Here is a 25,846-nt window from a genome sequence, read left to right on the forward strand (position 1 = left end):
TAATTTCTCTATTCCAGAACTTGCCCTATAGATTTTACCCATCACTTCCCAAATAATAGGCCCTAGACCACCAGTTTCATGAAAAGTTTTACGAGGGGAAAAAAGTTTGGAATACATTGAATACTTGTTAAGTTTCATGATATACAGCTGCATATTAATAATAGCTCTAAGACACATTTTATTTCAGACTTCATGAAACATATTTGACTTTTGGCATTTTTTTTTTTTTTTAGCATAACATGAACAGTCTATGGAATTATTCTTCCAAGGACAACACTGGACTATTATTTCCCATCCTCCTGTAGTTGATGCCCACCAAACCAGGCCTTTTCTACGCCAAACATTTAGGATTTTTTCTCTCATATTTTAGGCCTTGCTACAGCTTTCAGGTAAGTTCAATTTAACTGAACTTATGAGGACTAGTTAATACAGATTGAACAACTTTCACACTCTGCTGGGGTCTAGCTAATCCTCTGGTGTTGGATATATCAAGGGTAAGATTTTGCCTTGACTACAAAATAGGTTAGGAAAAATATATTTGGATCAGCTTTACAAATGTATACTGATACTATAAACGTAAAATTGTTACAACTTATGAGAAATTTAAGACATGCTGGTTATTATTAAAATTAAGTAAAAATCAACTCTTTATTGCAAAAACACTAACAAAAAAACTTTATTTACAATTATGCTATGACAAATATTTTCATTGTCTTTACTGATATAAAGCAGGCAAAGTGTGAGGCTTTAAAAATAGCAGAGATACATTATATTTTTTCACTTCTAGTATATTTCAGAGTGCCATAATTCTTCACAACTGTAATCAATTTGAATAACTAAAATTATTTTAGCTATAATATTTTGTTTTAGTGAGCATACTACGAGTTTTTTAAATGGCATTCAAACAACCTGCTTGCGAAAAAGAGACTGTATTTAGAATTACTGATTACTAAAATTCTGTAAGATAATGAGGCCAGCTTTTAATTTTTTCATTTCTGATCTATTTTCAAGGTGAAAAATTACTTTCAAGAACATTTCCTTGATTATAAAAAGTAGAATTAAAAAAAATTCATGTAGAAGCTCATATTTCAGACACTTTAAAAATAATAATATAGTTTATCTTAGTTTTTAAAAAGCCTGGGCTCTGGAGTGAGACTATCAGGATTAAAAGTCTAATTCTACCAATTAGCAAGTTTTATGACCTTGGGTAAGTTACTTAACCTGTCGGAGCCTGCTCCTTCATCTATAAACTGAGGATGGTAACAGATTAACCTCATTGTAAATTATGAGAACTGAATGGTGAAATATGTAAATACTTGTCTGGCACATAATAAACACTCAATAAATGCTAATAATAATAACAAATACAAAGAAACTGTTTAGAGGATATTATGTATATATTATGCATTCTTTTTAATAATTAGTTTGTGAAGAATCATTCAGCATTTACTGAGTGTCTTCCATGGACCATATGCTGTGCTAAGCACTGGAGATACAAAGACCATGAAGGACTGCTCTTACTTCCAAAAGCTTACTTTGGAGAAGACAAATTAATCTGGTGATTAGCATGCTATATGGTAAGAGCTTTAATAGGGGTACTGAGCTTTAATGGGGTGCATGACAGCAGGGGCCCTTAACATGAGAAGGTATGGCATATAAGTTGGATTCATACATCTATTGCTAAACACCTTCTTCTTTGTCTTCCTCTGGTATAGAAGATAGAAAATGCAATACTCTATGTTCTAGTTTCCCTTGCAGCTAGGGGTACCCAAATGACATTGCTCTAGAGGTTGAAGTTCCTGAGGTGGGTTTTCAGAATAAAGTAGGTGTCATGAAAATGCAGACAGAGCTTCCCTAGAAGAAAGTCCTTTTGCCCTTTCTCCCTTCTTCATGCCTCAGCACTTGGACAGAAGGCAAGTAAGTGCAGCAGCCATCAATGATCAAACAGGACAAAAGATAACACAGCCAAAAAGCAAGAGTGTAGGACTCTGGTGGCACTGCTGAATTATTGCACCATTTCCTGAATGCCTAACTTTGGACTTACTGGATGATACAGACTCTTATTTCTTTAAGCCACCGATAGCTGGCGTTTTCTTTTATCTGCAGCTGAATGCATTCCTAGCACATAAATTAATATTTCTGACTAGGTTTTTGAGCTGAGTCCAAAGGGAGTAGGAGTTATCCAAGGGAAGAAATCTGACAAGGGCACCGCTGGCAGAGCATCTACACGGGGGATCATGGAGTGCTGATACTGGCACCTGCTCGACAATATGCGCCTCTGGCTTCCTGGATGGCTCTGGCCAGGTGATTCCCAGCCTTCTCCATCTCCCACTCCCATGTTTCAGAGATTCAATCTCTCCCCTCAGTGATTACACATAGTGAGCATTCATTATTAAATGGTAAGTTCTGGGATCAACATAAAATGTGTTCCTTAACTAATGTTTAGCCTTCTAGAAACATAAATTTATGACAATTAAGCCAATTAGATCCACATGATCAATTTACACAGGCAATGCCGTCAACTGAAGCTACCATGTACACTGTATTTACACTAGTTATTTAATAAGCACAACTCCTTTTTGATCTATGATCCCTTTCCTTTTTTTACAGAACTAAACTAGGTTAAAACTATCCAAAGGCAGACAGTAATGGCAATCATGGCAGGGGCAAAGATTCACATGCAGGCCGGCTCCATTCTGCAGCCTGCGCTCTGGGCCATTCTGCTGCACTGCTTCAGCCCCTGAGTTCCTGGCCTCCGGGTCCCACTACACTCGCTCAGATCCTTCCTGAATCTATTCAATACGTTTTAGTTCCCCATTTGGGCTCTGAGGATGCGAATGGGGAGATTCAGGCTGGTTAATACTTAGTAGGAGAAAGTGTAAGGAAGGGGCATACCTAAGCTGAGTAGAACAGAAAAAAAGGGAAGAAAGCCAAAAAAGAAAATAAATGTTCTTTCCCTCTAAAGGAAATGTGACAGGTTTCTATTCTTACCGGCAAACTGTAAAGTAATTCCAAAAAATAAATTCAAATATTTTAACAAATGAATGGTCTCTAAAAGGCCTAAAATGAAGGAGGCAACAAACACTTCTTTATATTTTAAATTGCAATCTATTTAACAATTGATTCATTAGTTTCTACTCATTCACACATTCAATATTTATTGATCATTCTCATGTGCCTCTGGCACATTCCAATGAATATGTTCTTACACACAAGAAGCAATAAAAATGCTAATTATAATTATCATAGAGGTGACTACATAATACAAATAAAAAATAAAGGTAAATACAGGATATTATGGGCCGGAAGATGGATCAAACTCAGGCCTCAGAAATCAGAGACAGATTAAACTCATAGGCAAATTATGAAAACTGAATGGAGAATTATGTAAAACACGTATCTGGCACATGGTAATAATACTCCAGAGGTGACGATACCCTAAGATGAATCTTAAAATAGAACTAGGTATGTTCCTCTCCCCCCCAAAAAGGGGCATAGTGTAGGCCACTAGATCAGAGTTTCTTAACTTCAACACTACTGACAATTTTGGGCTGAGAAGTCTGTTATGGGTGATGTCCTGAGCTTTGTAGGATGTTTAAACAGAATCCTTGGCCTCTACCCACTTGATGCTGGTAGCACATCTTCAGTGTGAAAACTTAAAATGTCTCTGGATATTGTCACATGTCTCCCGGAGGGCAAAACCGCCTCTGGTTGAGAACCACTGTTCTAAACCTACGCTATCCAAAATGGTTGCTCCTAGCCACATGTCGTTATTGAACTTCAAATTAATTCAAGTTATATACAATTAAAAGTTCAGTTCCTCAGTCATACTAGCCACATTTAAAGTGCCCAATTGCTACCGGTGGTTAGTGGCTACCACATGGAATAGTGCATAGAGAACACATTTCTAACCACAGAACGTTCTAACAGACAATGCTGGACAATGTTCTAGACTGAGAGAATATATCTTCTCTTCTTTTAACTCCACCACTACTCACTACAGTTTGCAGATAGCTTGTGGAGGGAGTGGGTAAAGATGAACTAAATAAGAAAAGTAAGACCTGAGCATGAAGGGTCTTCAGTGCCTTAAGAGAGAACATCAGGGAGCCAGTGAAAGGTTTTAGGGCCAGGGTGTGAAATAAACAGATTCACATTTTATACACATGATTGTGAGGGTACTATGGAGAATGGAATGAAAGTGGAGAAACTTGAAGCAGAAAAACAGTTGCAGATTTCCAACAAGTATGGTGATCCAGATCAAGGAGCAGCAGTAGGGATGGACAGAAATGGAGCAATTAAGGAGACGGATTTGACAGGACTTGGTTTATGACTAAATGTGAGGTAAGTTGAGGAAGAGGGTGAAGTCAAAAATGACCACCAGGTTTTTAGGTTGAAGGAGCGAGTACATTCACTAATGTACTACGGGAGAAAGAACACTGGCTCTCCAAGATGTTCATGTCCTAATCCTCGAATCCCCAGAACCTATGAATCTGGTGCCTTACATAGAAAACGGACTTTGCAGATGTGAGTACATTAAGGACCCTGAGATAGGGGAGATTACCCAGTAGGCCCAATAAAATCACAAGTGTCCTGATAAGAGGGAAGCTGAGGGAGATCTGACTACAAAAAAAGAAGTGTCAGAGTGATGCAGTGTAAGACTCCAGCAGTCACTGCTGGTGTTGAAGACGTAGGCAGCTACTAAAAGCTAGAAAGGCAAGGAAACAGAATCTCCCCTCAAGCCCCCAAAAGGAACACAGCCCTGCTGACACCTTCATTTTGTCCTAGTGAGACCCCTGTCAGACCGCTGACCTACAGAATTAAAAGATAATAAATATGTGTTGTTTTAAGCCATGAAGTTTATGGTAATTTGTTATAGCATCATCAATAGGAAACTAACACAGATAGGTTCAGAATTTGCAGTATGATACAATTGAGATTGGTTCCAAAAAAAGGTGAGCTTGAAGTGTCTATGGGACATCCAAGTAAAGCTGGTCAATTAATAAATAGATGGATATATAGGTCTGGAGTTTAAGTTGGGGATGTATAATTAGGAGTCATCAGTATATTGAGAGCAATTGAAACCATCAAAGTAGATGAGATCACCATGGGCAAATACAGACAGAATGCAGCAGACTTAGGTAGAGGAAGAGGCCCTTAAAGAAAACTGGGGAGGAACAGCCTAAGATGTTCTTTCATTCAGGAAAACCAGAATGGAGTGGCATCTAAGGAATTAAAAGAATGAGAATGTACTAAACCAGGGGTTAAAGGGATGATGGTCAACAGAGTCAACCCAAAAAGCATTGTCAAGTTAGGAACTGGGATTGTCCATTATAATTTATCAGTAAGAGGTCATGGTATCCTCAATAAACAAAGTTTCAGAAGAGAGGTTAATGCTAGAAAACTTATTACTGGGGTTGAAGACTGAATGGAAGGTGAAACATGAGACATGAGTTCCATCAACACTTTTTATTAAACTGACTTTCTTCTTTCAAAAGAAGAAAACGGTAGCTAGAGAAGCATTGCAGGAAGTATTTTTTTTATAGATGGGGAAAAATTAAGCCTTTAACTATTACCGGGAAAAGGCCAATAGAAAATGAGAGAATAAAACCCAAGAGAAAGAGAATAAACAAAGTGAATCTGAGCCAGGAAGAGATGGGATCCAGAGTTCACAAAGAGAGCCACCAACCTTCAGACAGGCAGAAAGATATTTCTTCTGTTGGGAGACAAGGGAAGGATGGCAAAAACAGGTTACAGAAGTGAACAACTATTGAGCTGGGAATAAGAACTAGCGTTGATGCTGTGGAATACCTATACTGGATCTTTCTATTTTCTCAAGTGGGAGGTAGTATCATCTGCTGACAGTGGAAAAAAGAAGATATGGGTTTAAGCTCTTTAGTTAAATAAATTTGAAACAGTTTTGGTGGAGAATAGTGGGAAATAACTCATTAGGAAACAAAGAGGGTTGAAAGGGCCTGTACAACATTTTACTGAATCCTTAAAAATTGCTATTAATGGACCTCTGCATGTGGCCACACTGAATGTAGTACCTCATACTAAAGCAACTCTCCCAGCTTCAACTAGTAAAAACCTGAACGAAATACACGCAGCAACTGTTTTCAGAAATTGGATAACAGAGAGCACAGAACTGTTGTATCTCAGAGAAAAGAAACAAATGAGATGATTCCATCTAAAGGCAACCTCTGAACTGTGGGACAGGGAGGGAGAATCCAAGCAGAGCAGGGCAGTAGATGAGCTTAAACAGACAGAGACGGGTGTTTGAGAAGGAACAAAAGGAAGGAAGGTAAAGCAGTAACTTCAAAATCTACACAAATTCTTATGTACAACTGGAATCTCCTGCTGAATTTTCAATGTGTGTGGGTAGAGGAAAACTCCAAGAGGCTGGACAAAGTACTACCAGGGAACTGTAACTAGCAGTGACACGTTCAAGTTCTAATCACACAGAATTGAGAGATGTCAGTAAACACCCAAGGAATGTAGCATAGACGCCAGAGAGGTAACATTTTAATATGAAAGCTAAAATAACTTTAGAGTAAATGTCATTCTAGACCTGTCCCAACAAGGCGTAAACACAGCCTCAAAAGGATCAAACTGATCTAAGAGTAATTAGCTGATGGCCAAAGAAAACGTCAATACACTTTAAAGGTTGAGAACAGAGTCATCACTCTAAACAAACATACACTAAATTAAAAATTAGTAGACATGCAAAGAAGTAGAAAAACATGACTTGTAATTGCAACAAAAAATAATCAATCAATAAAAAAAACCCTTAGAATATAATTACCAAACAAGCACTTCAAAACAGGGATTATAAACATGCCTAAGGGTTTAAAGAGGAAAAAATAGAGAATATAAAAAAGAACCAGGTGGAATTTCTAGAACTGGAAAAAATAAAAAAAAAATCTAAAATGGGTAATTCATGGAATGAGATTTATAGCAGATTAGACACTCCAGCAGATTACAGACTTGAAAACAAATAAATAAAAATATCCTAAATGAAGCAAAAAGAACAAATATAGCCTTACTGACCTGTAGGAAAATACTGAGGAGTGTTAACACATGAGTCCTAGAATGGGGGGATGGAGGTGGTGAAAAAGAGTATTTGAATGGTTGGAAAGTTTTGAAAACTGATGAAAAAATACAAACCCATAGGTTTGAGGAAACTCAATGAACTTCAAGCAGGACAAAACAACAACAAAAATATACTAAGGCTGTTATAGTGAAATTTCTGAAAACTACTAATAAATAATCTTAAAAGAAGCCAGAGGAGAAAAAAATGAATGCATCACAATAGTCCTCCCTTATCTGCAGGGGATACATTCCAAGATCCCCAGGGATGCCTGAAACTACAGATAGCACTGAACCTTATACATACTATGTTTTTTCCTATACATAAATACATACCTATGATAAACTTTAATTTAAAAATTAAGCATAGTAAGAGATTATCAACAATAAAATTAAACAATGATAACAATATACTATAATAAAAGCTTTCTGAATGTGGTCTCTTTCTCTCCTTCTCAAAATATCTTATTGTGCTGTACTCACCTTGTCACTTAAAGGAAGTACTTTGTGACTTCTCTTTGGCACATCAAAGTTGCCAGCATTACTATTCTTGTGCTCTGGGGCCATTATTACCTAAAATAAGGGTTACCTGAACACAAGCACTACAATGCAAAACAGTTCATATGATAGCCAATATGGCTATAAAGTGACTAACCAGCAGGAAGCCTATACAGCATGGATGTGCTGGACGAAAGGACGAGCCACGTCTTGGGTGGGACAAAGCAGGACAATAAGAGAGTTCATTATGCTACTCAGAAGAGCACACAATTTAAAACTTATGAATTGTTTATTTCTGGAATTTTCCACTTAATATTTTCGGACCTTTGCTGACCACAGGTAACAGAAACTGCAGAAAGCAAAATCATGGGTAAGGGCGGTTTACTGTCTCTACAAGGAAACAAGATATGAATAACTACAAACTTCTCAATGAAGACTATGTAGGCCAGAAGAAATGCATCACTACTACTAAAATGTTGAAAGAAAAACTAGCTAGAATTCTATAGCCAGTGAAAATACGCTTTGTAAATGAAAGGAAATTAAAGACCTCTTATACTACAAGGAGATAAATATAAAAATGATATACATACATCAACTATACAGGTAATCACAAGACAAAGCTTGTCAGACCAGATAAGACACAAGCATACGATGTCAATAACAATAAAACATGAACTACAAAGATCCAAATTGCTTAAAAGTAAAAGAATGGAAAAAGATATACCAGACAAACAAATGCTAATTATAAGAAAGATGGAGGGGCTATGGTAGTTATCAGACAAAGCAGACTACAAAGCAAAGAACATTAACAGATAAAAATGGAAATATCATAATAAAAGAATCAATTCATAAATAAGACATAATAATAAATATTTACCCTAATAATAGCTTCAATACCTGACAGGATCAGAGAGAAACAAGGAAAAAAAAAAAAACCCTCACAATTGGAAATAAGAGATTTTAGCATCCCTCTCAGTAATAGAAATAACAAGGAAAAAGGAAATCGGTAAGGCTAAATTACATCTTAAAAAACAATAGCCAACTGGACCTAACTGATAATATAAAGAACATTTCATTGGTTGACAGTAAAACATACATTCTTTTCAAGTACATATGAAACACTCAATAAGATATCACATAAACTCAACTATTTGGAAATTGATATTTATATCTATATCTACCTATCTACCTATATCTATATATATCTACATATGTGTGTGTTCCATGGGTACATGAGAATACACACACACACACACACACACACGTTCCATGGGTAGAAGAATAAATCAGAATGGAAAATAGAAAAAAATTTAATTGAATAATGAAAACAACATAAAATTATGGGATGTAGCTAAACCAGCTTACAGGAAAATTTATAGCATTAAATGCTTGCAACAGAAAAACAAGTTCAATGTTTCTTTATTAAGGAGCTAGAAAAATGAGAGTAAATTGAAGCCAAGGTAAACAGTAGAAAATAAACAATATATATTAGGGAAGAAAGAAACAAAATGGAAAATTGACACAAACAAGAGAGAAAAATCAGAAGCCAAAACTTGATATACAAAGAAAGACCAATAAAATGATTAAACCTCTACCTAAACTGATCAAGAAAAAGGAAAGCAGATACAAATGGCCCTTGTTAGGAATGAGAGAGAATTGTTACAGATCCTACAGACAGTCAAGGATAATGAAGTATTATGAACAACATTACACCAATAAATTCAGTTATACAGCAGAAATGAAAAAATTCCTTGAAAGACACAAATACTAAAACTACATTAAGAAGAAACAGAAGCACTTAATAGCCCTATAAATTCTTTCCCACAGTTGGTTTCACTAGTGAAATCCATCCAAACATTAAAAGAAACAATTTAAAATAATTCCTTCCAAAAATAAAGAAAAACACTTCTAAACTAATTACATAATAATGCCAACATTATCCAGATATCAAAAAATAGAAAGACATTACAAAAAAAAAACAGATCTAAAGCCCTAATTAACACAGATGAGCCTTTAACAAAATTGCAAATCCAATGTAGCAATATATAAATGCATAATGCAACATACAGAAGTATAATTAATGTGGAGTTTGTAACAGGAATGCAAAGATGGTTTACTTTTTAAAAATTAGTGTAATTTACCATGTTAATAACAAGGAAGTATTATACCATGTGATTATTTTGATATGCGGAAAATCATTTGATAAAATCCAACGTGTTTAAGATAAAAACCCCTTAGCAAAATAGGAACAGAAGGGAACATGCTCAACTTGGGAAGAGCATCTATGGAAAGATATGCTAACATACTGTAAAATGAATAAATGAATAATTTCCCCCTAAGATTGACAACAAAGGAAGGGAGTCCACTCTCACCATTTCTATTCAACATGGTCCTGGAGGTCTTAGCAGTGTCGTAAGGTGAGAAAAATAATTAAATAGACATTTAGATTGAAATGGAATTAAGCTTTTCTTTATTCATGTGCAATATGAATGATTAGGTAGAAAATCCAAAGGACTCGCCATATAAACTACTAGATCTAACATGTGAACTTAGTAAGTGTGTAGACTACAAAGTCAATATAAATATTAAGCTGTAAAACATCGGAAAACATTTTTAAATGCCATTCAGGCCAAAAAATCTTAAAATATTTAGGAATAATTTAAGCAAAATAGATACCACCTATACACAGAAAGCCACAAAACACTACTGAGAGAAATTATAGAAAACCAACTAATATAGAGATATATCATGCTCATGGATTAGAAGACTTGTAATTAAGATGTGGACTGCCCCCAAATTGATGTATAAATTCATTATAATGCCAATCAAAATCTCCGTCACCACCTTCTGAGGTCTTAATAGCACTTGAATATATTTTGACAACAGATTGAATTTCTGGAGAGCAAGGGAATATCTTTTTTATTTTGTATTTGTACACCTAGCTTTGCTAGACAGGAGGTGTTCAATAATTTTTTTTTTAATTAAATGCAACAGCATCTGTATTTTCATTTGTAAAAGAGGTAACAAGAGTACCTACTTCATAGGGTTATTGTAACCAAAAAAATTTTTAAAAGATGACTGAGCGAAACGGGATAGCATCCTCATTAACATCCACTCACAACTATTAGATTAGAAAAGCATGGGAGAACTGATCAAATTACCTCTTCTCTGAACTACTTAATAAGCTAATCAGATATCAGACACTACAGACCCTCTCTCCCCGCCACACATACAAAAGTGAGCTTACACAGAATACCCAAACACGAATAAGAAAGTTCTGATGTCACAAGTAGAGAAAGAGGACTAACTATAATGACAGTTGGGGGAATCTAACAGTAGAGTCACTGAATGTTCTAGAGCCTAGAGAATATTCCATCAGCAGAGATTTCATGAAAGAAGTCAGTAGTATTCCAGCAGCCCTAGGAACTGCATGGCTCTTTCCTCACATGTTTAAGAGAAGACCTACGGAACTACAAATACAATCTAAATTTAAACTATTATGATGCCTTTAATGCCTGAAGGCCAGCAATCCAAACATGAAAAGTATACTATAGCAACAAAAACTAACCCAAGAAGCATTTTAAAAAGCTTTCATTTAAACAAATTCTTAGAGTTCTAGAAGTATAACCTAAACTTAAACTGTTATTGTTGCTTTAATTCCTCAAGTCTAGAACCCAAATATGAAAAAAATATGCCATCACAACAAAACTAATCCAACTAAAACATCTTAAATCTTATCTTTAAACAAATTCTTTGGAGTTATTAGGACAGAAAAATAAACATCCACTTTATTAAATGTTTAAGTGATCTTTAGTAAAAGCTAGTAAGTTTCAAAAACATGCAATTACCTCAGATTGTGATTTCATTACTGATAAGATAAAGGAATGTAGATACCTTATAGCCAGTTCACTCCTAGGGCTGTAATTAAATGTCAAGTTTTATTCACTAAAACTGGATTAGATTTAAAATAAACATTTACTGAAGAACAATATATTTTTATATAGTGGGGAAAGTCTTTAATCTTAAGAGAATTTTAAGATTAGTTATTTTACTTACCAGAATGCAGTCCACTTTAGATTGTACAGTTTTGCTGAAAGAAAAAGAAAGCTGAGTTATTAAGATAAATTTATTAAATATTTCAAATATTCTCAAACAGGGTAATTGGTCTTCCCTACTATGAAAACAGTAAGTAAAACTCCTTAAAATCAGGCGTCATATCCTAAAACTGTATTTTTTCACAAAGCAAAACAAAAATCTATTTCCCATTCACTGTACTAAAGTCAATCCCAAAACATGATCAGAATATTTTCTGAATTCACTGCTGCAATCAACCTGTTGTTACTCTGTATCATTAGATCACGTTCTGAATAAATACGTTTTTAATGATATATAAAAGTGTAGATGTATTATCATACTTAGAGATAGGATACAGAGTTTACATTGAATTGCGATATTTACTGTATGTATGCCACTATGGACAATAATTTGTTTAGCATTTAAAAGCCACAATGGTGTAATGTTATCTGTAGTTCTAAAGACTTGTTATAAGGCAGATTCTCCTGCCCTCTCTCTCATGTACAGCCGCGCGCGCGCGCGCGCGCGCGCGCACACACACACACACACACACACACACACCCAGGAAAGGGTTCCCTAGACATAAAAGTAATAATCAAGATGAACTAATATGGTAATAAATTGGAGGGAAATAGTATTTTTACAAATCAACCCACTATATATCAATTTAACTGAGCTGTTTAATATAAGTAAACCATTAATATATAACACAAATGAAGCCAGTATAAAACTGAACTATTTGGGTTTTGTTGTAACACAGTAAAGTGAAAATGCAATGAAATCATGCAAAAGTCCAGAAATAGTTTATACACAATCTTTAAAATATGTTACAAACCAAATTATCTTCCATAAAGGTTTAGAGACACATAAATGTCAAAAAAGTGGTTATTTACCTTTGCATGTAGCTAGAATAAATAAAAACCAGCATTTAAATCTCATTTCAGTTAATGCAATCAAAAACCTCAAAACTTTACAACTGTACTTAGATTTCAAATTTCATTTTTTAAAGAGCAAAGTAAGACTCAATTAAGTTCAATTGCAAAGTTCAGAATGACTAAAAGGAACAAGGTAAATCTAGGGAAGAGGAACTGAAATCCTCTCCTCAGAATCCCACAAAATATTTTCAGAGGTTTTTAAATTTTGGGGGATTATCTGTATAGCTTATCACTCATTAATAGCTAAGGTGCACTATTTTTCTCTCTTAGTAACTCTCAGTTTCCCTGAGATAGAGTGCTCTATCAATTTAGAAATTCTGCTAAAAAGTAACGTATCAAGAATCCAACCACTTCTCACCACCTGGGTCTAAACTACCACCATTTCCTGTCTAAAGTGTTACAATAACCTTCTAACTGGTCTCCCTGCTTCTCTGTCTTTATCCCACCACCACCAAGCCTGGGCTATTCTCAATGACGCAGGCAGAGTGATTCTTTGCCCAAACCACGGAAGTCCTTTGCTCCCCAGTCTTTAACATGGCCAACAAAGCCCTGCACGGTCCTCTGCTATCTTTTTAATTTCACCTCACTAGTCAACTCATTTATTCAGTTCCTGTCACACTGGCCTCTCCAGGCAGGGGCGGGGCCTTTGTACTGGCTTTTTCTGTCAGTGGCTGAGACTCTTCTCCCATATAACATGTGTTTGTTCCATTTTCTTTGTGGCTTTGCTATATGTTTTCTTTCACTGACAGTTCTTCCCTGACTTCCCCATATAAAACACTCTCTATCCCTTTTACCCTGCTTTACTGTTCATTGCTGTACTCATCACCTGTCATTTTATATTTTTATTAATTTATATGTTTACCAGCTATCTTCCTTGAGTAGAATTTAAACTCCATGAAAGAAAGCTCTGTCTGTTTTGCTCACTGCTGTATTATCATCTGGCACATGTTGGGTGTTCAATAAAATCTGCTATATGAATAAATGACAAAAAAACACACTCAGTCCCCTGTATGAAGAAAACTCTTTAGAAAGACCATTTAAGAAAGGAATTTAAGAGAAATTAATATGAAACTGAAAATGTGATTATTTTTTAAACCATAGATCTAAATATATTCCTCTTCTACCAAAAATGGACTGCTCTACGGGATATCTAAAAAGATGACTATGTCTCCCTATCACAAACAACTTGGCAAATCTCTAAAAAGCATATATAAAAGACAACTTTTTAAACAATAAACTTATAAAGTAAAAGGAAAGCACTTCTCAGTGAGATATGAACTTGACAATCACTTAATCTAGTCCTTTGATATTTTTGTACTTCATACTTAATATAAACCTAACAGAAGGATAGAGATGAAGTTCCCTTTGTTCTTCTGTCTAGTCCCATTCCCCTCCCTATGCTCCCAGACAACCATCGTTATTAATCTGATGTGTCGCCTTCCCAGTTGATATTTCAATATTTGTATTAGGTATACAAATATCTATAAGCATTATATTCTGTTGATCAGTGAAGCTTTAAATGTTTGTATAAATGCCATTACAATGTATATCTTTTGCAATTGTCTTCATTCAACATCGTTTTTGAGATCTATCCATATTGATACATAGGTTAAGTTCATTCACTTTAACTGCGGAAAAGTATTTCATTGAATTAATATATCAAATTTATTCATCCATTCCTCTATTCAAAGTCAGATACACACTTTCCAGTTTTTCTACAAATGATGTGTCAATACATGTCTTCTGGTATACATATGAAAAATTTCTCAGTTATAAATCTAGAACTCAATTTTCTGGGGCTCATGGATGTATCTTTTCAATTTTATTATATATTACCAAATTTATCTCCCAAATACTTGTATCCATTTATACTTCCATAAGCAGTAGACAATAGTCCTTATTTTCCTATAACCTTACGCAAATATATATATGCATGTCATTTATACATGATATATAAAATGCATATATTAAAAACTTGCCATTCTGAAACATACGAAACTTTTAAAAATTCTGTTATTTTCCCAATTACTATCAATGCTGTGTATGTTTTCACCCACTTATTGGCCATATGGGTTTTCTCCTCCATAAATTGTTTATTCATAACCTTTGCTCATTTTTAAGTGGAGTTGACTGTTTCTTATTAAATTATAGTAGTTATTTATGTATTCTGGATACTAACCCTTTGTTACTTATACTTTAACTTTGTTAAGGATATCTTACTAAATGTTAGTAATAATATTTACTGAAGTTTAAGTTTTTGATTGAGTCTAATTTATTTCTTCATTTATGACTTCTGTTTTATCTTAAGAAACCCTATCTAGCTAAGGTGTCATATTCATTTCATTCTAAAATTTTTCAAGTTAGCTTTTTAAAATTTTGATCTTTATTCTAATTAGAATTTGTTCTTATGTATGACATGGCCATATATATACATACATACATACATATATACATACATACATACATACATACATATATATATTATATATATATATATATATGTATTTTCTATCAGGCAAGTCAATTGTTTCCTATTTTATTATGCTAAGTTTCCATGTGTACTTGAATCTGTTTCTGGCTTTTTCTCTGTTTTATTATTAATCTACTTGTCTATCCCTGAGCCAACACCACACTTGGAATTTATTAGTGCGTAGAAAAATTAAGTCTAGTTATTTGATTGCATGACCCTCCTTGACCATTTTCAGAACAGTCTTGATAATTCTTGGACCTTTAATTTTCCAGGTGAGTTTTTCAGTTGTTCCAAGTCCATAAATGTCCTGCTAAGATTCATATTGAACTGTACTGATGTTATAGATTGAACCAGGGGAATCGATTTACAATTTGGATTTATTTTTGTTTGTCCTTATAAATGTCTTATAACTATCTCTATACCTTTTATTAGAAAGAGTCCTAAGTAGCTTATAAATGGTATTGTAAACTGTATCCTTTTCTTCCTATGATTCAAACTGGTTTCTGCTGATGTGTAGAAAAACTATTCGTTTTCTAGTGCTGACTTTATATCCAGTGGTCTTCCTGAACTCTTTTAGTTCTACTGGTATGCAGAGTCTCCTGTCAGTAATAAGTGCACTTACAATTAATGGAAATATTTTTCTTTCTAACCTTTTACCTCTTCCTCCATGACCCTTTTTCTTATTTAATTAGTTTGGCTAAAATCCTTTGTCTAATGGTGAAGAGTAGCAGTGATCCTTGTTCTATTTCCAAGCTTTGTTTCAAAATTTTAATATGATATATAGTAATATTCCATTTAGTGGGTGTTTTACAATTTTAAAATATTAAAATAGTCCTTGGAATATTGGATGCTTTGATTGACTCAATTAAAATAAAATAATGCTTCCATATGGTAACGTTCTGCTTTGGATAATGACAAGGTAAGTTACATTGGAGTAACCTTCCCATACATACGTAACAATTATAAACTATGGACAAAATATAAAAACAAACAAAGTGAAAGAGAGCAACTAAAAGCAGGTAGCAACTGGAGGGAATTCATCCTTGAAAGCAGCTGCACTGAGTAGGAGTTGTAGTAGTTACAAGGCGGTTGCCTGAGGGCACTTAACCCTGGCAGCAACCATCACTCAGGACTGAAGAGAATCTCTGTCTTGCCAGAAAAGGAGCCAGAGGACAAAGTCTGGGGTTACCAGAGCCACTGTAAAGTCAAAGATGAAATCCCAGAAAGGCAGGTGCCACAGAATTTCTGTATAAACTATAATCAAATATTTGGATGATCTTTGTTTGGAGAAGACTCCAAAGTTTCCAGCAAAAAGCAACAGCTGGAAAAGGGAAAGATCTGAGTTGAGACTTCGGCTGCTGCCTATTACAGCAAAGATAATGTTGGGATTTTGAATCCAGCCATGTTAACTGTCTACCAGGACAAAGAAATAATAATAATACTAAATCAACACTCATCAGAGAAAAATAACAGAATCCAAAGTCTACAATATATCACACACAATGTCCATGACACAAGCAAAATCCACCAGAATGAATAAACAGAAAAAAAGAGACCCAGAGTCAAGAAAAAAAGCAGCTCATAGAAATCAAATCCTAAATGATCTATCTAGATGTCAGAATAAGCAGACAAGGACTTCAGCAAATATTATACATATGTTCCAGGCATTTGAAGGAAACTATGATTACAATAAATGTACACATGGGAGAAATCTCAGCTAAGAAATGGAAGCATGAAATGAAAAACAAAAAACAAAAGATATTCTAAAACTAATAAGTACATCTGAATTTTAAAAATTCATTGAGTTACCTTAACAGGAAATCAGATACAGCAGAAAAATGGTCACTAAACTGGAAAATAAGTCAATACATCTTACTGAATCTAAAGAAGAAAGAAAAAAATATTCAAAAGAATAAGCAGAGCTTCAGAGATTTGTAGTACGATACCAAGTCGTCTAACTGTACGACTGGAGAGGAGAGATAATGAGGAAGAAAAATTAATGACAAATGGCCAGAATTTCCCCATATTTTATGAAAAACTCAAACTTACATATCCAAGAAGCTCAGCAAACTCCAAGCAGGAAAATTATAAAGAAAAACACACAAAGATGTAACATAGTCAAAAGGATGAAAACACAAAGATGAAAAGCAAATCTTCAGGAAGCCAGAGTAAAATAACATTATATGCAGTAAAAAGGTGGTATGAATGATAGCTGACTTCTATTTAGTCAACTGATTTGTAACAGAGGTACCAAAGCAATTCAAGAGATAAAGGAAAACCCTTTCAACAAAGGTTGATGGAATAACTGAATGTATCTATAAACAAATGAACATACCTCATTCTGTAAAAAAAATTTGAGTTGGATCATAAATTAACCATAAGAGCTTAAATCATAAAGTGCCTAGGAGAAATCATAGGAGAATATCATGACCTGAGAATATACAAAGATATCTTGGGGTACAGAAGCAATAACTTTAAAAATAAATAAATAAATAAGCCTCCATCAAAATCAAAATCAACTTCTATTCATAAAGAGACATCAAATAAGAAAATAAACAGGCCACCAATAAAAAGAAAACATTTACAAAACATACCTGGGAAAAGACTTATGCCCAGAATATATAATGAATTCTTACAACTCAATAATAAAGACAGGTAACCCAATTAATAAATATGCAAATAACTGGAATAGATAATTCACAAAGGATATACAAATGTTCAATAACCACATGAGATGTTCAACATCATTAGTCATCAAGGAAATGCAAATCAAAATCACAATGATATGCTATTATATACTAATAGGATGGTTACAATTGAAAGCACCAAAAAGTTGGCAAGAATTTGGAACTGCACCTGTCATACACTTTTGGTGGAAATGTAACAGGTGGACATGTAATGCTTTGCAAAAATTTAGTAGTTAAATATAAACCTATAATTTAAAACAACAATTCTGCTCCTAGGTATTTATCCAAAAGAAATGAAACTATGTCCACAAAACAGACCTGTATTAAGAATGTTTACAGAATCTTTAATCATAATAGCCCCAAACTGGAAACAATCCAAATGACAGTCAATATAAAAATGCATAAAAACGTGGTATATTCATAGAACGGAATACTGCTCAGCAGTATAAAAAAAACCCCAACTCTGATATGTAGAAGAATATAGATGAATCTAATGTACATTATACTGAACCAAAGATATCACCAAGAGAGGTTCATTCTGTACAACTCCATTTACATGAAGTTCTAGAATAGGCAAAATTAATCTATGGTGAAAGAAAAATTAGAAAAAGTGGCTGTCTCAGGATGGGGTGGAGGTTAAGTAGGAAACAGCATCCAGGGCCTCTGTGATATACTGCTCACTTCCCCTTTTCCAGAAAGGACTTGATCCTCCAGCTGCTGAAAGTGCTTTCAGCAGAAAGCCCTCATTTGTCAGCCCCCTAATGGGATTGCCTATGCTGAAGAAAACTTCACTTCCCAAAGTCACATCTCCCAGGGACAGCCCACAGCCAGAGGCTGATCACCTTGTGGGAATAAAGGCCCAGCTCCCTGTCTCAACTTGGGGCAACTCGGATGGGTCATCCCAAATTCAGAACTCTGCAGTTTTGCAGTTTAACTTTCGCTCTGCTTCCATTCCTTCCACAGACGCGAATAAGGTGGTTCCCAAAATAGGATTCCTGGACTAGCACCACCTGCGACTAGTTAGAAATGCAAACTTATGGGCCCCACTCCGTACCTACAGAATCAGAAGGCAGAAGGCCCATCACCAGCAAAAAGTGTTCTATCAAGCTTTTTGTGCCTCACTCTTAAATATACTCAGATGGGTATACAATTACTGTGTGTCCCCGAAAATAAGACCTAGCTGGACCATCAGCTCTAATGCGTCTTTTGGAGCAAAAATTAAGACCAGGTCTTATTTAATATAAGACCGGGTCTAATATTAATATAGTATATAATATAATATAATTAATATAATATAATACCAGGTATAATAATATAATACCGGGTCTCATATTAATTTTTGCTCCAAAAGACGCAGCAGAGCTGATGGTCTAGATCTTACTTTCGGGGAAACACGGTAAGACAGAATATTCCCCCTTTTTAAACAAAGGGTATGGGGGCGGCCGGTTGGCTCAGTTGGTTAGAGAGCGATGCTCTTAACAACAAGGTTGCCGGTTGGATCCCGACATGGGCCAGCGTGAGCTGCACCCTCCACAACTAGATTGAAACAACTACTTGACTTGGAGCTAATGGGTCCTGGAAAAACACACTTAAAATAAATGAAAGTTAAAAAAATAAAGTAAAAGGAGGGTGCGAAATCCCTACTAGAAAAAAATTTTAAATCCTCACAAAGGTAAAAAACAAAGAAAGAAAGAAATTGGGTACTATACATATTAAAAAAGACTTTTAATATTTCCAGAGAGCTAAAAAATGATGACTTAGAAATGAAAACTATCAGGCTGGGTATTTTCTGGTTGCTGTTTCATATCCACTTCCCACCCTTGCATTGTATTTATATGGCTCTTTCCATGCTGGTATCCAGTGGGCCAATATTAGTCACTGGAAGGAGATTAAAAAACACACCAAACAAACAAGAGATAAGAAGTATTTATTCCACTTGGCTTTCTGACAGACAATGAGTTAGTGGTTGGGGAACTGTGGTTCTTAGCAAGACTTGTAAGACCTTTATAACTCATTAAACTACGAGCATCTAAAACTACCAATCAAAAATTAAAGTTAAATATGTAAAAATTTAAATTAAAAATTTAAAGTTATCAAACAGGATAATGAGATTATCTACGGATACATTTGGAATATATGTGGAATTAACTTATATTTTAACCGCTACTTCAACTAGCTAAGTTTAAAAAAACTTTTTCAGCAGCAGGAAAAATATGCACAAAATACACTCACCACTCAATAATAAATAACTAATGTACATTTGACTATGCATTTTTAAAAAGGTAGATAATATTTGACTTTTTAATAGTTCGTTGTTTAAATGTTCATTTTCTTTTTGACTAAAGCTATTTTATTTCATCTGCAAATAACATGTTCAAATACAGTATATGTTGAACTTTAATATTTTTCTAAGTTTTTTGACATTTTATAAACTGTTGATAACTGATTATATTTGATATGCATTAAACGTATGGTCTCACTGGTTGTTTTAAAAAAGTTATTACTTTTATAAAAATTGTAATAGTATTGATATTTTGGTATTAGATTAAAAACTCATAATTTTGCTGTGGTATCATAATTACTAAGTTTATGGAACATGCTAACCATTCATCTTCTAAATCTTTCAGTTCAAGCTTTTGCATATCAAGTCAGATGACCACAAGGTTATAAAGTAAACCTTAATCCCAAACCAATGGAGTTGGGAAAAACACACCAATAAGGAGAGCACATAACAATGTAAGGAACAGAGATACAGTTTACGAAGCTTATTTTGTTTTCCCTAAATCAAATTACAGAGTAGAGCTGGGCAAATGTTTCTCACCTAGTGGGGGGCTACACAAGAGACAGTAAATTTAGGAAGCAATGTGATTTTAAAAAAAAAGAGAGAAAACTTTGTCTAAGCCTACTTTACCTCACAGAAACACCTCACAAAAATACCATATAATATTTCCCTTTCTTCAGACTTGAATATAATACAATAAAATACATTAACAGTCATGGGCCAATCATACATAGCGTATTAATACACTGTAAGTAACAGTATGCCTAAAAGAACAGTTAGAGACTTAGCTTGCTAGGAAAACTTGTTTATTGCAGATATCACGCTAAGAGACTCCCCCCGTCATACCTTCTAACACCAGGCTTGGCCTCCATCCAAAAGTTCAATACTATTTCTACATTTATCCAGAGTTCCCAAGTGTGAATTCAGAGTGATTCACAATCCCTATATACTTGACGAAAAATTCTTGTGTTGCAGAAATAAAGATCTGAGAATACTAATGACTAGACTTCACCCACGGAAACTCTGAGGTAGGGAGGTACAGTGTAATACATAAAACATAAGAAACTCTTGCATTCTAGCCTTGCCAGGACAAATCAACTCTTAGCTTCCTCTCCTGTAAAATAATTGTAATTCTGTTAAAAATATATTGACTTCAGATCTTTTTTTGTGGATTATGACTCAGCTCACAGTCCATCACAGTAAAACATATTTTTACCTTATACTTGTCCATAACAAATGTCAAACATTTACTTTTAGTTTGCTCAAATGAGAACAAGATTTTACATTTTCAAAAATAACCACAGTAATAGTGGTTAAATCTATAAAGACTGAAAGATATAACCAGAAACAAACAAACACAGAAACTACCCTTATTCCCACTATCTGGACATTTTGATTCATTTACTTAGTGCGATGTCTTAAAAATAATTGGGATCTGTTGGTGAGAATGGGAGGAAACTGGAATCATTGTACATGGCTGGGAGGAATGTTAGATGACATAGCTGCTGTGGAGAAACGGTTTGGTGTTTCCTCAAAAAGTTAAACATAAAATTACCATGACCCAGCAATTCTTCTCTTAAGTATATATCAAAAGAAATGAAAACAGGTATTCCAACAAAAACTTGTATATAAATATTCATAGATGCATAGTTGATAAGAGTCAAAAAGTGGAAACCCAAATGTACAGCAATGGATGGATGAACAAAATGTAGTATATCCATACAATGGAATACTGTTCAGCCATGAAAAGGAATGAAGTATTGATACAAGGTATGATCAAACAATATGGTGAATGCTTAAATTAAAAAAAATTATTACAGTAAAAGACACCTTGCCATTAATCCCCTTTAAAATACTCCTCCTCACTTTGAACACACTTATCCCATTGTTCTTGCCACTTTCTGAAGCAGTTCTGTAAGTCCTCTTTCGTGAGTGTCTTTAGTTGCGCTGTCGTGGCTGCCTTGATGTCCTAAACCATTTTGACTTTAGGGAAGAGTCAGAAATCACATGGTGCCAGATCCAGTGAGCAAGGCGGATGAGGACACACCGTAATGTTTTTATTTGACAGAAATTGCTGTATAGCAGAAGTGATGTGTGATAGAATTAATTCTTCTAGTTGAAATTAGTTTTAATGTTCAGAGCAACAAAATGAGTCTTATGATAAAATTAACAAACATTTACAGTATCCTTTGTGAAAAGCAAGAAGTTCATTTTTCATACATAAAAAAGTTTCAGGGCCGGGCCGGTGGCTCAGGCGGTTAGAGCTCCGTGCTCCTAACTCCAAAGGCTGCCGGTTCGATTCCCACATGGGCCAGTGGGCTCTCAACCACAAGGTTGCCAGTTCAATTCCTCGAGTCCCACAAGGGATGGTGGGCTCTGCCCCCTGCAACTAAGATTGAACACGGCACCTTGAGCTGAGCTGCCTCCCGGATGGCTCAGTTGTTGGTTGGAGCGTGGGCTCTCAACCACAAGGTTGCCAGTTCAATTCCTCGACTCCCGCAAGGGATGGTGGGCAGCGCCCCCTGCAACTAAGATTGAACACGGCACCTTGAGCTGAGCTGCCGCTGAGCTCCCGGATGGCTCAGTTGGTTGGAGCGCATCCTCTCAACCATAAGGTTGCCGGTTCGACTCCCGCAGGGGATGGTGGGCTGTGCCCCCTGCAACTAGCAACGGCAACTGGCCCTGGAGCTGAGCTGCGCCCTCCACAACTAAGACTGAAAGAACAACAACTTGAAGCCGAACAGAACCCTCCACAACTAAGATTGAAAGGACAACAATTTGACCATTGTTCCCCAATAAAGTCCTGTTCCCCTTCCCCAATAAAATCTAAAAAAAAAAAAAAGTTTCAATTTTTGAAATGATTCATTTGTAGAAAATTGTCCTGGGTATGTGAGGGGACTTCTTACGTGACTCGACACATAGCATGTGAACGACTTTGTTTTCTATAGTCTACAGCAGTGGCTGTCAACTAGGGATGTATGATAATCTGTGGGGGCATTTTGGTTGTCAGAATGTCTACTGACATTTAGTGGACAGTGTCCAGTAATGCCAAATATCCTATAATGCATAGGACTAGGCAGTAAATGTCAGTGTCCCTTTGAGGATAATTTCCTTTCAAAGCAGATCCTCAAAGATTCTTAAGAGCAGGCAAGAACTCTGAACAATGACTATTTTAAAAGCAGGGGGACTGTTTAATTATTGATATTATGAAAATTGAACTTTCAACTTCTTAGGGACATTATTCCACTCATTAAGTTAATATATTCTTTTCTACTATTATTTTAAAATAACCAAGCTGCAAGTATATAGAAAAGATATACAGAATAATGTAACACTCATGTACCTGCCAGCCAGTTTGACCAAATTTGAACATTTTACCTTTTTTTTTCCCTTAAGGAAGAAAATTTTATGGAAAAAACTGAAACTCCTATGGGCCCTTTTCCAATCTCATTTCACCTTTCTTTTTTCAGTGGTGAACCATTATCCAGAAATTGCTGTTAATCATTCCCATGAAAGATTATGTTTTTACTACAAATGTTGAGTATATCCATCCAGAAACAATATAAAAGAAGTTTTAATTACTTTATAGACATGAAATTATGATGCATGTATCATTATACCTTTTTTTCCTTTTACTTAATAGGCTTTAGAAGAAGTTTATCTATTTCGGTTTGTTTTAGTTTATCCATTTTAACTGTTACATAGTGTTATGGTTTGAATTGTGTCCCTCCCACCCCAAAATTCACATGTTGAAGTCCTAATACTCAGTACCTCAGAATGGACCTTATCTGGGGATAGGGTCTTTACAGAGACAATCCAGTTAAAATCATCATTCAGTCATTTGGGTGGGCTCTAATCCAATATGACTGGTGTGCTTATAGAAAAGAGAAATGTGGTTATAGAGACACACATAGAGGGAAGATGATGTAACAAGACATAGGGAGAAGGTCATCTATAAGCCAAGGAGAGCAACCTGGAAGAGACCCTCTCTCACAGCCCTCAGAAAGATCAACCCTGCCAACTCCTTGATTTTGGACTTCTAGCCTCCAGAACTGTGAGAAAATAAATTTCTGTTGTTTAAGCCACTTAAGTCTGTGGTACTTTGTTACAACAACCTTAGCAAACTAATATACATAGTATTCCATTGTCTGAACATACTACTTTATTTCCAACTCTACACTGTAACACAATATTGCAACAAACATTTGGCACATAGCTCTTGCTATACACGTTGCAAGACTTTTCTACAGATATATATACAAACATACATACACAAACCTTGCAGGGGAATTCTGGTAGGCTGATCTTCAACTTTCCATTATTGCTGAATTACTTCTCAAAGTATACTCCATCAGCTGTGTATGAAAATGATTTCTTTCTAGCCTCTCCAAAATCTGGTAATGACAGACTTTTGCCAATCTGATGTGTGTGAAATATTTTGTTGTTTTAATATGCATTCCTTTATTAGTGAGTTTGAACATCTTTATATGTTTACTGATCACTAAACTTAATTCTATGAACCGCCCACTCATATCCTTTATCCATTTTTCTACTTGGTTGTTTGCCCTATTACTATTACTGTTATCTCATTTATTTATAGGGGTCCTTTTATACTTTGGATACTAATCTTTTGGAAGTGATTTGAATTATAAATATCTTCATCTGCAACTTGTTTTTCTTTATATGGTGTTCACTGTTTTACAGAAAGCTTTTATTTTAATATAATCAAATTTATTAATATTTTTCTTCACTGGAAGTGCTTTTGGTGTCATTTTAAAAAAAATTCTTCCTTATCATGAGGTCACAGAGATTTGTTATTTTCTAAATGCTTGCTTCTCACATCTGGGGGTTGAATTTCCCTGGATTCTGTGCATAACATGAGGCGTTTTTTTCCCCCCCTCTTTTATACAGTAGTTAACTGAAGACCCCAGAGGTCAATCCTTTCCCTTATAGACAAGGCCTACCTCTTGTCAATCGGTTTCCTAAGTCTAGCACTTTTCCTGGTACACATTAGGCAACTTTAAATGTGTGATCAATAAAAGGAGAAATGGAAGAAAGAGAAGGGAGAGAGGACGGCAAGGTAGGAAGGGAGTGTGAGAAAAAATATTTGGATCATGGTCCTTGATGCAAACTAAGTATCAGAACCATACAAGTCAAGGGGGTAGACTGAAGGAAGATGGGCTTTCCAGAACTCTAGAATGTTGGAGGCAAAGATATTGCTCATATAACTGGGAGCTGACTCTGCTTTTTCTCTTCCAGGATAAGAATGTAGCCTTGCTGGTACTGAATTGGTTCAAAACCCAGAAAACTGTGATGTTTTGTAAATATCACTTGGTAACTATGTTAAGTTTTTTGCAGAATGTTCACAAAAGCCTAGATATATAGACTAAGATATACCAAGAATTTGATATAGCAACTGTAGCTGAATTTTTCCTGTAGGAAAGGTGGCAATATGCACCATAGGAAACATAGACAGATCAGAAAAGCTGTTTAAAGACATGCTGCATTTACTACTATTCAGAATAGTCATCTGGCTTTTATATCCTTAACTAAGTAATCCAAGAATGTACAATAGGTGGGTATATAGTCTCTTCCAACATTCTATAACTTGAAGGTCAAATGGGGGGGAGGTGGAGGGTGGAGGGAATAGAAAACAAAGGAGAAGAAGAATGGCACCTAAAATGACTTTTGCCTCAGAGGTCCTCAACAGAAAAACAGCTCCCAGAGCAGCATTGTAATTTTACTATAATATAAGACCGGGTCTTATGTTAATTGTTGCTCCAAAAGAGGCAGCTGATTGTCTGGCTACGTCTTA

General features: G+C 35.2%; 1 protein-coding gene across 2 annotated transcripts in view; it reads right to left on the bottom strand.

The window, feature by feature from the left end:
- Positions 1-25,846, bottom strand: part of RFX7 (regulatory factor X7) — a 96,587-nt gene that overhangs the window by 45,252 nt on the left and 25,489 nt on the right. For both annotated transcript variants that reach the window (XM_088797221.1, XM_088797222.1), the window contains exon 3: positions 11,641-11,674. In XM_088797221.1, the coding sequence (XP_088653347.1) occupies positions 11,641-11,674 (34 nt within the window). The remainder of the gene's footprint in view (positions 1-11,640; positions 11,675-25,846) is intronic.

The sequence above is a fragment of the Rhinolophus sinicus genome, chromosome 3, assembly GCF_057876585.1.
Source record: "Rhinolophus sinicus isolate RSI-liver-muscle chromosome 3, RSI-T2T, whole genome shotgun sequence".
Lineage (NCBI taxonomy): Eukaryota > Metazoa > Chordata > Mammalia > Chiroptera > Rhinolophidae > Rhinolophus > Rhinolophus sinicus.